Source organism: Leucopleurus acutus, assembly GCF_964270905.1.
Source record: "Leucopleurus acutus genome assembly, chromosome: 10".
Classification (NCBI taxonomy): Eukaryota; Metazoa; Chordata; class Mammalia; order Artiodactyla; family Delphinidae; genus Leucopleurus; species Leucopleurus acutus.
The window spans coordinates 12,303,679-12,321,604 of record NC_139153.1 but is presented as its reverse complement, the minus strand read 5'-3'; the positions used below and the strand labels follow the sequence as shown (position 1 = coordinate 12,321,604).

General features: G+C 40.9%; 1 protein-coding gene across 2 annotated transcripts in view; it reads right to left on the bottom strand.

Moving 5' to 3' along the window:
* The window catches only part of SUMF1 (sulfatase modifying factor 1), a 118,644-nt gene extending 108,740 nt beyond the window's left edge, over positions 1–9,904 (bottom strand). The window contains exons 1-2 of one of the 2 annotated variants that reach the window (XM_082848883.1): positions 9,634–9,904; positions 484–657 (exon numbers count right to left, since the gene is read on the bottom strand). In XM_082848883.1, coding sequence (XP_082705009.1) covers positions 484–657; positions 9,634–9,903 — 444 coding nt within the window. In that variant the 5' untranslated portion in view covers position 9,904. The remainder of the gene's footprint in view (positions 1–483; positions 658–9,633) is intronic. The other variant, XM_082848884.1, reaches the window with a different exon arrangement.
* Between the last annotated feature and the right edge of the window lie 8,022 nt (positions 9,905–17,926).

The window sequence follows — 17,926 nt, the reverse complement described above, 5'->3', positions numbered from 1 at the left end:
AACTGCCAAAGGAAAGCTTATGAGTCGTCAGGCACTGGAATAAAACCGCAAAAATGAAAAGCTGCACTTCTGCATCTATTACTTCTGAATTATGCAATGCTTCTGGAACATCCAAACTATAATTTTTTGAGAGGGAGAAGTGGCCTTACTTTACATGCTATCATCTCAAAAAGCCTGAGAGGACAGTGACGCTCTTTGGAAGATTAAAGCACTGACACACTAGAGCATAACGGTTAAGAAGACAGCTCCTGGGGTCACACTGGCCAGGCCTGAATCCCAGCTCCACCACTAACCAGCTGTGGGACTCGGGGCAAATCACTTTGCTAATCCCCAGTTTGCCACCTGAAAATCAAGCTGCCTCACTGGGTTGCTATGAGAACAAAAATTACATGAAATATACAGAAAATGCCTGTCACAGCACTGGGCACATAGGAAAAAGCGGTCAGCTAATAAAGTTCTTCCTCCCCATTCCAACCCCATTACCTCTGTCAAATAGCCAGTTGAGTTCACAAACTTCTCAAATTCAGCATTACTGACTTCATAGGCATCCATGTAAAAGGCATCAATAGCAACTCTCCTCGCAGGTGCTTCCCCATCCTGCTTTATCTGAGGATCATCTGTGCCCATTGTAAATACTCCGGCAGGGATGGGGACCATCTGCAGCAAAAGGGGAAACACGGGAAGTCAGGCCGTCACCGCCAGAGTGAACCTGGGTCAAGTGTAGAGCGCCAGCACACAGTAAGCACCCAACAGCGAGCCAACCTCCGCCACAAAAGCCACTGTGAAGTAAGTAAAATCATGGCGTACTCCAATGAATGATTAGTCACAAAAAGAAGTGAAAATTCTTTAGGGTAGTGATTTCTTCAGGAAAAACGCTACATAATACACATCTGCACACGCCATGGAAACAGGTCTGGAGCAACAGTCACCAAGCTGCTAATGGCTGCAGTGCAGAGGCAGGGAGAATATTCCACTTCTTTATACATTTGTGCATTTTTGTCCTTTATTATGTCCATATTTCTTTTAAATTATTTTTAAAAGCAAATATAAAAATGCCAAATACAATATTTTTTTTTAACTTTTTTTTTTTTTTTTTTTTGGCCACACGGCATGTGGGATCTTAGTTCCCCGACCAGGGCAACCCGCGCCCCCTGCAGTGGAAGCGCAGTCTTAACCACTGGACCACCAGGGAAGTCCCCATATATAATATATTAAAAAACCCACTGAGCGAATCTAGGTTCCCAATGATAATGGAAAAGACAAATCATTGAAATGGAAAATCTAAAAGGTTTACTAAAGGACCATGTCTTGTCCTTATTTAATACCTTATTAAAACTCTAATTGTTCCTATCTACTGTTTCACATAACCTCTAAACACCAAGAGGGTAGCAACCGAGGCTGCTTTCTTCACATGTTTTCCTAGCACTAAACATAAGATCTGAGGATCACACCGAAAATTTTCAGTTAAGAAACACAGGTCCATCCTCAGCATCACTTGGGAAATCCAACATTACAGCGGTCATCCAGTTTTACTGGGTATCCTAAATATATATCCCTCTGTCCTCTCCCCTTTTCTTTTCCTCGATTAATGCTGTAGCCTCACAATTGTCTCCTTGCCTCCAGTCTCATCCCTTCACATTTCTCCTGGCTCCTCTCTAAGCCATCAACCTTCCTTTCAATCATTCATACAAGTATTTAAGCCCCTACTGAACTTTTCAAAATATCTGTCTTCTGTATCCCACACAACTTACTGAGGCTCTGCTTGGAACAGAAAAAGACTGGAAACAACCTAAATATTTTTCAATATTGGAATGATTAACTAAATTGTGGGCCACCCAGAAAATGGAAAATTAGGCAGCCATAAGAAAAGGAAAAGAAGGAAAACAACAGGAATAAAAAGACACTTTTAATATATTGATATGGAGAGATCTCACCACGATGAAGAGGAAAGTGAACAAAGCAAGGTGCACCCTAGAAAGCATGGTGTGTTATCATTTGCGTGAAAAGGAGGTGGGCAGGAGAACATAGATTCACATATTTTTTTGTATTTGCTTACATTTGCAGAACACGGCTCTGGGAAGGTATTCAAGAAACTCATGCAGTGGTTGTCTGAGGGGAAGGTTATTACATAAGTGGAAAATTTTTCACTATATACCCTTCTACAGAATTTTTTTTGTAATTTTAAAACCATGTACTCTATTCAAAATAACAAACAATAAAGTGTCAATCTGATTATACCACTTTCCTACTTAAATTCTTCAGGGATCCCCAGCACCTTTGAGGGTTAAATATCTCAGCATCAGAGCCTAATCTCTCCCCACCTCTCTCACCCTGTACTCCACCTGCACTTCATCTCTTGTGAATAACATCAATGCTCAACGATCACCTCCTACAGAAGGCCTTTCCTGCCTGCATTTCCCTCTGCTGGCTGGGCATATCCCCCTCATTTGGGATCCTCTGATAAACACCTCTCTAAACAACCGACACACACTGTACATACTTTAATGGCTTGTTTTTACCTGCCCTAGATCCCAGGCTCCTTGGGGACCAGAAATAAAGTTTTCACTTCTATGTCCCCAGCTCCCAGTACGGTGCATAATTCACGGAAGGAAGGAAAGAAGGCAGCAAGGAAGGAAGGAAGGAAGGAAGGAAGGAAGGAAGGGAGTGGGGGGGATGGATGGATGAAGAAACTTCGTTGACTGAAAGAGTGACATCACGGATACAATGAAAAATGTATCATTTGAATTATTCCTAATTATAAAAATTCTCTTTCTTTTATAACACCATCCCAGACATGAATAGCATGCCTGCATCACAGTGAAACCTGTTTAAGAGACTCTGCTCAAAGACTGAACTAGGTTCCCACATTATTCTCATTATTCTCCAAGCATCTGGGACACAAGATTCCTCAGTCGAGATGAGAAGTCAGAATTTCAAGCAGCTCTGCAAAGAAGAAGAAAAATAGAAGCCTGCAGACGAAAGCTTAAAATGATTATTAAAATGATCTAATAAAAGGTTTCATGTTTCCTAAAGGACTTTAAGAAGAAAAAAAAAGCTTTCCAGCAGCAGACAAGTAGGTCCTTTTCTCAGAACGGCTGTTCATCCCAAGGTGCAAACACAAGGCCTACAGGAAACTGTGCCCATTGTTCCCAATGAAGTTTTACAATTATCTCAGTTTTTCATCCCACTCTCCCTCAAGGTGAGCACCAACAATGCTAATACAATCACAACTTCCACTGTGGACTCCAGGCTTAATTTTTTTTTCTTTCATTAACCATCAGAGATAGCCAGCAATGAATAAGCCAAGTTTCCATTCTGGAGGCTAGAGATAAAAATAGCCTGCATGGCTCTGACTGTATCATAATTCCCAATTTTCACTGATGAAGTCTCTGTCCTACAAATGTAGAATGTCGTTCTAGTGAAATCCAGAGCATCAGGTCTCACACTCCTAAACCAAATACAAAGAACCATTTTGATCAGTGTGGACCTTCATGAAGGTCCAGATTCAAACAATCCATTCGTCCTTGGAGGTAAGTTAAAACCCCTTCTGGCACATCAGTTTCTGCCACTGCCAAGCAAGCCAAAAGGACAGGTGAGTCAAAGCAACGCTCTTATCACTAGGACCATATTTGAGCTACACACTCTGGCCAGGTGCAGTGGACATCTATGATTTTTGCCCACCTGGCACCCATTCCCTCCTGTTCTTGTAAGAGCAAGTGACAGCTCTTTGAAAACCACTTCTTCAACTAAGTACATGTCTCAGGTGGAGCTGGATGACACTGCTGCATGCCCCCCACTCCCCTCACACACACACACACCCCGCCCCTGCCCCATGACTCAGGCCTAGCCAATTACCACATTCTTTTGACCACAGAGATGTAATCAGGGATAGGCCCACGACCCAATCAAAGTTAATCTCAGAACTTTTGCTGGAGCTATGAGGGAAAGAAAACTCTTTCTCTTCCAGCTCTTTGATCATTAGAAGGAATACTACCTAAAAATGAAGCCAACATAGAAGAAACAGGAGCTGCCAAGAGAGAGCCAAAAAGAGAGATCTGGAGATGCTGCCTGAGGCCCTGCATCCAGCTGTGTCTGGGACCATATCTGCACATGAACTTCCCAGCCATGAGAGCCCATAAACGTCCCTACCCACACTTCTTTATCAGCCTACTAAGCTAGTTTTAAGAATCTTTTCTTTCACTTGCTTCTGTGGGACTTTTGTTTTACACACAAAAATGAAATAAGTTTATAGGCAACTCTTTTGTGTAGCACTTCTCCTTTTTCCTTCTTTCCTCTCCTCAAACCTAAGTAAAAAGGTAAAGGCTCCGCAGAAAGCTGGGTGAATAACAAGAGACGCAAGCTCCCTGGATCTGCCCACAAGCTGCTGTCTTATCTATCTATGCAGGGCTTACCTACCTATATCATCCTGTCACTAATCATAGATGAAATGGCATTAAAGTTCCTTCAAGCCCTGGGATTTCATGATTCTATTCAGCCTCAGTTGTCACATCTGTAAAGTGGGGGATAATATCTCACAGGATCCTGGGGAGGATAAGATACAGCAAAAAGACTGCTTTCCAAAGGTTTCTTTAAAAAGTAACTCATACCCTTAATTCCCCTGGCAGTTTCTCAATATTGTAACCAACAAAAAAAGGTAAAAGATCATTCCAGAAATTGTTACACGATGCCTAAATGTGTAAAGCGCTTGGAGGATACAGACATTAAAACAGGTCTAAAAAATTGCTTCCCGTGTAGAAAGAGATATCAGACAATTACACAAATAACACTACTTTACAGAAAATATACAAGTTTCCATCAGACATTGACAAAATGCTATGAGAATTTAGAGGATAGAAACACCACTTCTTCCTGGAAGAAAGGGGTCATAGAAGAGATGGTATTCAATCGTGTCTTGACACCTGGGTAAGCATTACCCGATCAAACCATCCTCAGACAGGAAACTGACTGACTTTACCCACATATACAGAGATACCACGTACAATTTTATTGTCTCATGATCTTCAATGCCTTTTCAAACAACTCTTTTAAAAGATAATGGAGATTAAAACATTTTGATACCTTTTTATAAAATAATAAGCTGTACAGAACATTGTTAGAATAGTTTTCTCAAGGAGCATTTTTTAACCGGAGGGAAGTTAAGTAAATATTTTTTACTTAACTTAATTATTTTTTAAGTAAAATATTTTTTACTTAACTTAATTATTTTTTAAGTAAAATATTTTTTAACCGGAGGGAAGTTAAGTAAAATTTGAAAATATCTATATTGTTTCCCAGACAATTCTTACTGCCATAACTTTCTAGTGAAACCTAAATTCCTTGAGGGTAAAGCCCAGTGCTATTTACTTCTCTGTAAATAGCACTTGGCAAGTGTTCATTAAATTGATTAGAATATTTTTTAAAAAAGACTCACACCTAAAAAGTGTTACATTAAAAAGGGTGAAAATGTCACCCCCAGAAACCTTAAACTACTTACATATCCCAGAACACACCATGCACTTGTACAATGCTTCATTTGTACCCATGCTATTCTCCTTCTCGCAATGTCCTTCAATCTGCCCTTCCATCCCTAACTCCTGAAAGTGTCTCCTCCAAGGCCTAGCCTAATCTGGTCTTTTCTTTGAGCACTTCCTGACTTGTCCAGGAAACAAGAATCCTTTCTTCCTCTCCAAGTACTTTGTACATACTCCTCCTACAGGACTGTCACTATAGAAAAATGATGCTTGCATATAACTGTGATTTTGTGTGTGTGTGTGTGTGTGTGTGTGTGTGTGAGAGAGAGAGAGAGAGAGTGTGTGTGTGTGAGAGAGAGAGAGAGAGAGAGAGACAGACAGACAGAGAGACACAGAGAGACAGAGAGAGGTCTACCAACAAGTCAATGCCTTGAGGGTAGGGCATAGGTCTTTCTTTTCTATAAGCCCAGAACACAGGACAGAGTCTTATATAATACATGTACCAAATAAGTATTTATTGAATTAAACTAAATAAACGGAAAACAAAAATAGATTCAGTACAACCTCAATCTAAATCCCAGCAAGTTATTTGATCGATATCAACAATACGATACTCAAGTCTATATGGAGAGGCAAAAGACCCAGAAGAACCAACACAATATTGATGAGAAAAACAAAGTTGGAGGAAAGACACTATGAACTTACTATAAAACTACAGTAGCCAAGACATGTATTAGTTAAAGAACACCCAAACATATTAATGGAACAGCAGAGAGGGACCAGAAATAGACCTCCATAAATATAATCAAATGATCTTTGACAAAGGAGCAAAGACAATACAATGGAGCTAAGGCAGTCTCTTCAACAAATGCTGGTACAACTGGACATCCACGTGCAAAAAAAAAAAAAAGAATCTAGACAGAGACCACTCTTCAAAAGACAATGTCAAGAGATTGAGAAGACAAGCAACAGACTGGGAGAAAATAGTTGCTGATGACACATCTGATAAAGGACTGTTATCCAAAATAAACAATTCTTAAAACTCAACAATAAGAAAACAAATAATACAATTAAAAATGGGCCAAGGACCTTCCAAAGAAGATATACAGGTGGCAAAGATGCTCAGTATGTCAACCAAAAAATGCAAAATTAAAACAAGATACCATTACATACCTTAGAATGGCCAAAATCTGAAAACTGACAACACCAAATGCTGACAAGGGTGTGGAGCAACAGGAATTCTCATGCCTTGCTAGTAGGAATGCACAACGGCACAGCCGCTTTGGAAGACAGTTTGGTGGTTTCTTACAAAACTAAGCATACTCTTGCTATGTGATCCAACAATCACATTCCTTGGTATTTACTCAAAGGTGTTGAAAATTTTATGTCCACACAAAAAACCTGCACCCAGATTTTTATAGCAGCTTTATTCATAATTGCCAAAACTCAGAAACAAGCAAGATGCCTCTCAGTAGGTGAATGGATAAACTGTGGTACATCCAGACAATACATTATTATTCAGCATGAAAAATAAAAGAACTATCAAGCTATGGAAAGACACATAGGAAACTTAAAAGAATATTACTAAGTGAAGGAAGCCAATCTGAAGAGCCTACATACTATATGATTCCAACTATAAGACATTCTGGAAAAGGCAAAACTTATGGAGACAGTAAAAAGATCAGTGGTGGCCGCTTGGGAGGAGGGAGAGGGATGAAGAGGCAGAGCACAGAAGATTCTTAGGGCAATAAAAATATTCTGTATGATACTATAGTGATGGACATATGTCGCTGTACATTCATCCAAACCTATAAAATGTTCAACACCAACAGTGAACCCTAATGTAAATTACAGTTGACTCCTGAACAACATGGGTTTGAACTGCGAGGGTCAACTTATACATAGATTTTTTCAATAGATACATACTTCAGTACTACATGACCTGCACTTTGTTGAATCCTGGAATGCAGAACCACAAGTATGGAAGGCCAACTGTAAAGTTATACTAGGATTTTTGACCACACAGGGGGCCAGTGCCCCTAACCCACATGTTTTTCAAGGGTCAACTGTATAGACTTTGGGTGATTATGATATGTCGGTGTAGGTTTATCAATTGTAACAAATGTACCACTGTGGTGGAGGATCTTGATAATGGGCAAGGCTATGCCTGTGTTGGGGCAGTAGGTATATGGGAAATCTCTTTACCTTCCTCTCAATTTTGTTGTGAACCTAAAACTGCTCAAAAAAATAATCCTTTTATTTAAAAAAAGAAAGAAAATTAAGAAAATAAAAGGTTATCACTACGACCATGTATCTCACATAATATCGGACTTCTGAATTCAGAATAAATGGCTAAGTGTCAGAATTAGGCCAAAGTCATCTGCACATGAACTAAAACATCTGAAACCAAGGAAAACAGAGAGACAAAGAACAGCCTCCTATGAATTCCTTTGTCTTGATAAGAAGTCTACTTCAGGTTCAAGCATTAAGTTTAAGAGTCCTTGAAGGCTTGTGAGCTGTGTTCTCAACAACTGCTAGTTTACTAATAACTTGGGATGCTGCCAAACATTATAGAAACTGAGTGCAAGGGAAGATAAACATAAAATAAATGCACATATACAAAACATAAGTTAATTAATTATATATTTTTCCCTTTATAAAATGAATGCAAGATATGGCCAAAGATGACCCACACAATACTCAGTCCGGACGTGAAACCACTCTAAAGGGATGAAAAATGTGTATCTTATAATGATACGTACATCACATTCTGGAATCAATAGGACATTGGAGCATTTAAAATGAGGAATGTTCAGTACTGGCCAGAAGGTTCTCGGCAAAAGTTTGACACAGACCAATGTACATGCAAATAAGACAGCGCCCCTGTTAGTTACAAAGCAGATAAACAGAGGGCTTTCCCTGCAGGAGGAGAGAGAAACTGATTATCAATTACCATTCAAGTTATAGAGGAACTAAAATCAAGTATGGCCAGCACACACTACAACTGTAACCAAGGCTCCCCACAACACAAAAGATAAACACTAATAATGCAGGGAATCCTCTGAGGAACAACAGGAAACATTTTAAAGGCCAGTAATTATACAGGATGGAGAAACAATGAGAAGTCCAGCTACCAACCTCCTAACACTCTATACCCAAGTCACAAAATTATAGTCCTGACTCCCCTCCCTCTCACAACCTAGCTGGGGAGAGACACCAACAGACAAATATCTTCAGCAATGGTTATGTCAGAGCAAACAGGTACAACTGCGGCAGCATATGGAAATACTGAAGGGGAAGGAAGGAAAGAGGTCGGGTAAGGCCTGCAGGAGGATGTTACCTCTCACCTAAGAACTGAAAATTGGTCAGAATTAACCCACAGGAAAAAAAAAAACTTGGACAGAAAAAGCTGGAAAGGGTGTACTAGTATTCAAGAAGAAGAACTTTGGGAGTCAGCAGATCTAAGTTGTTTTCACAACCATACCAATATGCAAAATACCTGCAATGGTAAGAACTAAGAAACAGTTACTAATTTTTTGTTTTAACTAAGAACTAAATAATAGTTATTATTAATGTTATTATTTACATATCCTAGCACATAAAACATTCAGGCACTGTGCAAGGTATAGATAAACGATAGTAATAAAACAACTACTGTTTACTTAGTCTTTCCCATGTACTAAAGTGCTAGGAATAGCAGAATAAATAAGACAAGTCCTTGTCGTCAAGAAGCAGAGTCTACTGTCAGAGACTACTGATAAGTAAACAACAAGGTTAGAAACACTGACACCCAGTGTCCTGATTCCTTCACAATTAATGAGAGGAACGCAGGACTTAAACCCACATCTATCTGACTTAAAATTCTGAGAACCTCATCAAGAAGACAGGGTGCAAGAACGAGGAAGCACGAGATAAGAGGTAAGAAAAGGAAAGACAACTGTCCTCAAACCAAACTCCCTAATGCTCAGCATTACGCAGAGCCCCAAGACCCACCCGTTTCGGAGGGCGGAAGAACTTCTCAACAAACTGGATCTGCAAGTGCGCGATTTGGCAATGTAATTATAATCTTTACTTGCCTTCCTCCAACCCCTGGCCTTACCCATCCCAACCCTGTCGAGGAACCCGGCGCCCCCCACCCGTCGTTAGGGAACCAAGAGAGCACCTTGGTGGGCGGGAACGGTCGCTCTCCGGCTACCGAGCCTGGGGCGTTCGCCTCCCGCGAGTATCGGTGCGCGGCCGCCGAGCTGCCATGGGCCCCGGGCCGCTGGGGAGTGCCACAACCGCACGAGCCCGCGAGGGACGCCGCGCCCGCCTCGGCCCCGACCTCTTCGCCCCCCGCCGCCCGGCCCAGCAGCAAGAGCAGAGGCAAAGAGAGGACGAGACCGAGCCCGGCGCCTCGTCCTCCAGCCGGCCCTAGCGCGGGCGCAGCCATGTTTTCCCACTAGCCATGTGACCCTTTGGGTCACGTGGCCCCGCCCTCCTTAAAGGGGCCAAGCCCTAGGCTGACTTCAGTGTCCCTAAGAGTTGTCCTCTTTCCACCTCTCTCCAGGTACCTCTCCTTTAGAGCTTTCCTCCTCGGCTCTCCTGACGTGAAAACAAGAAAACCCAAAAAGTCTTGGCCTTCCGCAGCCTGTGCGCCCCATTATTATTTTTAGGTTGAAAAAATTATAATCGAGTTTATTGAGCATTTGTCGTGTGCCAGGCAATACACTAGGTGAGCACTTTATTTTTTGAAATCTCATTTAATCCTCACGAGGATCCTGAATGTTGAGTGCACAGAACAATTAAGTGATCTGCCCAAGGTCACAAGGCAAATAAATGTCAAAAGACGAGATTTAAACCCAGCCACACTGCGTCTCTAACACATACCTCCAAACCCTGAGTTTTAAATCATTATGCTGTAATGCAGGCAATTCAATAAGCTTCCCTTAACAGGAAAATGGAAGATGAACGTGTTGAAGGACACCTCACCAAGGGATACAGTTAGAGAAATCCCTACTGTGGCTCTCAAAGTGTCGTCCCAGACCAGCAGCATGAGCATGACCCGGGAACTTGTTAGAAATTCAATACTCAGAATGTCTGGGGACAGGACACATCAATCTGTGCGTTTAACAAGTTCTCCAGATGATTCTAAAGCATACTGATGCACACTAAAGTTTGAGAACCACTGTTTCATAAGACCCAATCTCTTCAGGGGGAAATAAAAGGCAAAACAAAAACCAGAAAGAGGGGGGACCTGTAGGTTAAATATGACATCTCACACAATTGCAGTATATATGAATCTTATCTAAAAAGTGATTCAAACCTACTGATCTCAAATTTTTTAGGATAATCAGAGAAATATAGCCACTAAATCAAGTTATGATATTTGATAAAATTAAGAATTACTGTCAATTTTGTTTTTAGTTTCTTAAGAGTGATAATGGTATTTGTGGGTATGTTTTTTAAAAGAATCCCTTCCTTTGAGATATATGTATTGAAATAGATGATAGATAGATAGATAAAAAGACATGCTGTTGCCAAGGAGTTGCTTCTCAAAATATGGTGAATGGGGTGATGGCTAGAGATGAAACACAATCGGCCATGAGTTGGTCATTGTTAAAGCTGGTTTATGGATTTTTCAGTGTTTTTTGTCCTATTCTTTCTAGTTTATGTTTGAAGTTTTTTTAGTATAAAGGAAAGTCCGTGGTGATCATTTTGCAATACATACAAATAGGGAATCATTCTGTTGTACACCTGAAACTAATCTAATATGTCAACTATATCTCAAATGAAAAAAACAGGTGAAAAAACTTTTAAGTCCTTCCATACTTGCTATTTTACAGTTTGCCAAGAGCTTTCACACATTTTCTCATTTAACATCACAACCCCTTGGCAAGAAATCTACTATTACTATACCCATTTTACAACTGATGAGGCTAAAAGATCAATGCTTTAACCAAGGTTTTACATGTTAGCTGTGCACAAATATAGATTCCAGGTCAGAGATAATCTTTGTCAGTCTCTTTGCAAGTGTTCAATCTCAGCACAAGCCTGCTGCCCTACCGAGCCCTGAATTCCTTTGATTGATGGTCCTGCTACACTATTAGGCGATAAGCTTCATGAAGGCAAGGATCCTGCCTATTTGTTCACCATTGTATCTGCAAAATTAGGCCAAGACCTGGCACTTAATAAACTCTTAGTGAGTATTTATTGAGTTAATGGAAAAATGAATGGCAGTAATCATGACCTCTTTCCCTTAAAGAGAAGCAAATTGTTGAGAAAATAATACAGATTTTAGACTCAGAAAGAGCTGTGTTTAAAGCCGGCCAATTACAAGAAGCATTCACCTTTCTAAGCCACTATTTCTTCATATGTGAAACGGGGATAATAATAGCACCTTCTTACAGATTTTATGAAGATTAAGTGAGATAGCGTTGTAAAAGTCTTAGCATTTCACAATACCTCAAAAAAAAGTTTGCTATTATTAGCCATCATTATCAAAGATGGAAACTTCGTTGATTCTCCAGGAAGTATCAACCTTCTCTCTCAATTCATTAAATAATTTCTTATTGGTCACTCACTAATCAATGAGTAAGTGGGAAAAAGTGATGAGAAATCCATAGGTGAGAAGGCCATGCTAGGAATCAGAGTTAAAAGTACAGCTCAGCAATCAACTCTACACCAATTAGGGCAATTTATCTAGACTTTCCCTCACGCTCTGACTCCCACTTAAGTTCCTTCTGCTGGTCTTCTTGCCCCTTCCATCTAATGAAGCTAGATGAAAGACCTCAGACCTGACAGTGACTTCTGTGTTCACTAAACAGCAAGACCAGTGTGACTGCAGTAGAATGAACAAGGGAGGGGGGAAAAACAAAGGAGGTCAGAAAGTAACAGGGGGCCAGATTATGTAGGATTTAGTAAGCTTTTACTCTAACTGAAAGGCAGTGTCATTACACAGTTTTTTGTTTGGTTGGTTGTTTTCTTTGCGGTATGCGGGCCTCTCACTGTTGTGGCCTCTTCCGTTGCGGAGCACAGGCTCCGGACGCGCAGGCTCAGTGGGCATGGCTCACGGGCCTAGCCGCTCCGGGGCATGTGGGATCTTCCCAGACCGGGGCACAAACCCGTGTCCCTTGCATCGGCAGGTGAACTCTCAACCATTGTGTCACCAGGGAAGCCCTACACAGTTGTGAGTAGACATCTCACACTTTCCCTGCTAATCAGGGTCAATTTCCCTGCCAAGTTATAGGCTCCTTGTCTTGCCTGGAGGTCCCTGAACACAAGGAGTCCAAAGTGCCCTGATAGCAGTCATGGCTTGTAGTTCAATGGGATCATTCCTGTGCACAGCAAGAGTGTACTGCTTTGAGGACCAGGACAAGGCGAGCCTCTGTTGAATTGCTGAGTGATGCTGGTGCCCGTCTGCCCCGTGCATGCCTGACAGCCTTGGCACCTAGCATCTCATGAGGGCCCTCCCAGGGAATACAGTCCTCAGTGGGTCTTCTGGCCTCTCAGAATAAATCCAAACAGCATTTTTAGCTCCCTGAACTATCAAGTCCTTTCTTCTATCTGCCTCAGCAACCCATGCATTTCACCTTTATTCAGAGTAAGCCACTGCTTTCTCCCAGCTTCTAGATCCACACTAGCAGTGAGTCTGCCCCTTTCCCTGGGGTCCTTGCCAAGGTATGAAATCCCAAGTCCTAAGTGAGAACTTCCAAGTCAATACATTCTTGTCCATCCATTCTTGTGTTTTGGGCCCTTAATCAAATACCCACACAGTTCAGGCCCAAGGTTACTCCCCTGGCTTTGGTTCATATGTGCTAGTTAATTCCTTTGTAAAACAGCTTTACTGAGATATAATTCACACACCATACAATCTACCCTTTTAAAGTATATAATTCAATGATTTTTCATATACTCACATTATTATACAACCATCACCACAATCTAATTTTGGAACATTTTTATTATCCCTCCCAAAGAAACTCCAAACCTCATGAACAGTCACTCTTCATTCCCTCATCCCCCCAACCCTGCCCCAGGTAACACCCACTCGACTTTCTGTCTCCATAGCCTTGCCTATTCTGGACATTTCTTGTAGATGAAATCATAAAATATATGGCTTTTTGTGTCTGCTTCTTTCACTTGGAATATTTCTGAGATTCATCCATGTTGTAGCACAAATCAGCACTTCTTTCCTTTTTATGGCCAAAATACCAAATTTAATTCATCCGTTCATCAGTTGATGGACATTTGGATTGTTTCCACTTTTTAGCTATTATGAATAATGCAGCTATGGACAGCGTATGAACATTTGTCTACAAGTTTTGTGTGGACATATGTTTCATTTCTCTTGGGTATAAACTAGGGGTGGGATTGTTTGGTTACATGGTAACTCTGTGTCTAACCTCTTGCAGGAGCTACCAAACTGTTTCCCGAAGTGCCTGTGCCAGTTTACATTCCCATCAACAATGCCTGAGGGGATCTACTTTCTCCATCATGCTAGTTAATTCTTGCATTTCCTTTAGAGTAAAATGTCTTTTCTCCTTTCTGAGGCCCAGCATTTCCTCAGTTTGGCTATACTGGGATTTAACTCTCCTTATAGACTGGCATGCACAGAGGAGGTGAGGGCACTGCCTGGGGTGAGGGGGACCTTCAGCTTCTTCCCACGTGGAGGAACTGCTAGTTCTCCAAACTCAATACTAGTTCTCTGCAGGCTCTGGGGGTCAGAGAAGTCTGCAGAGCCACATTTCTCAGGGGCCTCCACCTACATGTTCCTGCCCCATGTTTTGGGTCCCAGGTTTTTCCAGTCTGATCCCTGACTTTAGCATAGGAAACCTGCCGTGGCTGAGCATCCAAACATCTCTGGAGCTCTGGATTCTAACAATCAGATCATTAACCTGACACTCAGCTCGACCTGCTCTTAAACAGCTACCAAAGAGCCCCTTTGGGTCTCACATGTACTTTTTAACTGTTTTTTTAGCTGCCTTTGTTTCTCTTTGTCTCTCTGTAGGGTGTCAATGCCACTTGGTAATAACCAGCCAATCCCATTATTCTTGGATCCATTGTTCCTCTACATCTTTCAAATTCCCCAAATCAGCACACTGGTGTAGACGTTCCTTTCCACATGGACATTTTCCCAGGTCAGCACCAGTAAACATTTTAACAGTTGGGCTGCCACCTTGTGCCAGGGGCTGTCCATACCCCACATACCACTCAAGATGGGGGTCCTCTGAGGAGGAAGAACAGAGCTGGAGGAATCATGTTCAGTGACTTCAGACTGTACTGCAAAACTACAGGATTCAAAACAGTATGGTACTGGCACAAAAACAGACACATAGATCAATGGAAAAGGATAGAAAGGATAGAAAGCCCAGAAGTAAATCCACACACGTATGGTCAATTAATCTACAACAAAGGAGGCAGGAATATACAATGAGAAAAGACAGTCTCTTCAATAAGGAGTGCTGGGAAAACTGGACAGCTACATGTAAAAGAACGAAATTAGAACATTCTCTAATACCACATACAAAAATAAACTCAAAATTGATTAAGATCTAAATGTAAGACTGGAAACCATAAAACCCCTAGAAGAAAACATAGGCAGAACACTCTTTGACATAAATCCCAGCAGTGTTTTGGGGGGGAAATCTGTCTCCTAAAGCAAAGGAAGTAAAAGCAAAAATAAACAAATGGGACCTAATTAGGCTTGAAAGTATTTGCACAGCAAAGGAAACCATCAACAAAAGGAAAAGACAACTTACTGAATGGGAGAAAATATCTTCTAATGATATGACCAATAAGGGGTTAATATCCAAAATATATAAACAACTCAAGCAACTCAACAACAAAAAAAACAAGCAACTCAATTAAAAAATGGGCAGAAGACCTGAACAGACACTTTTCCAAAGAAGACATACAGATAGCCAACAGGCACATGAAAAGATTCTCAACATCATTAATCATCAGAGAAATGCAAATTAAAACCACAAAAAGGGGCTTCCCTGGTGGTGCAGTGGTTGAGAGTCCGCCTGCCGATGCAGGGGACACGGGTTCGTGCCCCGGTCCGGGAGGATCACACATGCTGAGGAACGGCTGGGCCCGTGAGCCATGGCCACTGAGCCTGTGCGTCCAGAGCCTGTGCTCCGCAATGGAAGAGGCCACAACAGTGAGAGGCCCGCGTACCACAGAAAAAAAAAAAAAACCCACAAAATGATATCACCACACACCTGTTAGAATGGCTATCATCAAAAAGAACACAAATAGTAATGTTGGTGAGGATATGGAGAAAATGGCACCCTCATACACAGTTGATGGGAACGCGAATTGGTGCAACCATTGTGGAAAATAGTATGAAGGGTTCTCAAAAAACTAAAAATAGAATTACGATATGACCCAGCAATTCCACTCCTGGGTGTACATCTGGAAAAACAATGAAAATACTAATTCAGAAAGATACATGCACCCCAATGTTCATAGCAGCATTATTTACAGTAGCTGAGATATGGAAGCAACCTAAGTGTCCATCAATAGTGGATAAAGAAGATATGTATATATACACATACATATATATGTGTATATATATATATATGCACACACATATGTAATGGAATACTACTCAGCCATAGAAAAGAATGAAATTTTGCCATTTGCAACAACATGGATGTACTTGGGGGATATTATACTAAGTGAAATAAGTCAGAGACAAATACTGTATGATATCACTTATATGTGGAATCTAAAAACTAAAACAAACTAGTGAATATAACTAAAAGGAAACAGACTCACAGATATAGAGAACAAAGTAGTGGTTACCAGTGGTGAGAGGGAAGGAGGAGGGGCAAACTACCATGTATAAAATAAAGAAGATACAAGGATATATTGTACAATACAGGGAAAACAGCCGCTATTTTATAATAACTATAAATGGAGTATAACCTTTAAAAATTGTGAATCACTATGTTGTACACCTGTAATTTATATAATATTGTACATCAACTCTATCTCATTAAAAAAAGATGGGCATCCTCATTGCCAGCCAGGCAGTGGATGACCCAGTCCTCAAATCTCATCTTATCACCCGCTTTCTCAGACCGCTTCTAGTACCAACTCTGTCAGTGTGGTTCACGTCAAAAAGAGATGCCTCCAAAACCAGAAATATAGATCAATGGAAGAGGATAGAAAGCCCAGAGATAAACCCATGCACCTATGGTCACCCAATCTATGACAAGGGAGGCAAGAATAAACAATGGGGAAAAGACAGTCTCTTCAATAAGTGGTGCTGGGAAAACTGGACAGCTACATGTAAAAGAATGAAATTAGAAACTCTCCCAAAGCAAATAAACAGCATACACAAAAGTAAACTCAAAATGGATTAAAGACCTAAATGTAACGCCGGACACTATAAAACTCTTAGAGGAAAACATAGGTAGAGCACTCTGGGACATAAATCGCAGCAAGATCTTTTTTGACCCACCTCCTAGAGTAATGAAAATAAAAGCAAAAATAAACAAATGGGACCTAATGAAACTTCAAAGCTTTTGCACAGCAAAGGAAACCATAAACAAGACGAAAAGGCAACCCTCAGAATGGGAGAAAATATTTGCAAATGAAGCAACTGACAAGGGATTAATCTCCAAAATATACAAACAGCTCATGCAGCTCAATATCAACAAAACAAACAATCCAACCAAATTATTACAGAATCATTAGAGAAATGCAAGTCAAAACTACAATGAGGTATCACCTCACACCAGTCAGAATGGCCATCATCAAAAAAATCCACAAACAATAAATGCTGGAGAGGGTGTGGAGAAGAAAATGGAACCCTCTTACTCTGCTGGTGGGAATGTAAATTAATACGGCCACTATGGAGAACAGTATGGAGGTTCCCTAAAAATCTAAAAATAAACCTACCATATGAATCAGCAATCCCACTCCTGGGCATATACCTGGAGAAAACCATAATTCAAAAGATACATGTGCCCCAATATTCACTGCAGCACTATTTACAATAGCCAGGATCTGGAAGCAACCTAAATGTCCCTTGACGGAAGAATGGATACAGAAGATGTGGTACATATATGCAATGGAATATTACTCAGCCATAAAAAGGAACAAAATTGTGCCATTTGCAGAGACATGGATAGAGCTAGAGACTGTCATACTGAGTGAAGTAAGTCAGAAAGAGAAAAACAAATATTGCATAATATCACTTACATGTGGAATCTAGAAAAACAATACAGATGATCTTATTTGCAAAGCAGAAATAGAGACACAGATGTAGAGAACGGACGTATGTAGACCAGGTGGGGAAAGGGGGGTGGGATGAATTGGGAGATTGATTTGACATATATACACTACTGTGTATAAAATAGATAACTAATGAGAACCTACTGTATAGCACAGGGAACACTATTCGGTGCTCTGTGGTGACCTAAATGGAAAGGAAATCCAAAAAAGAGGGGGTATGTGTATAT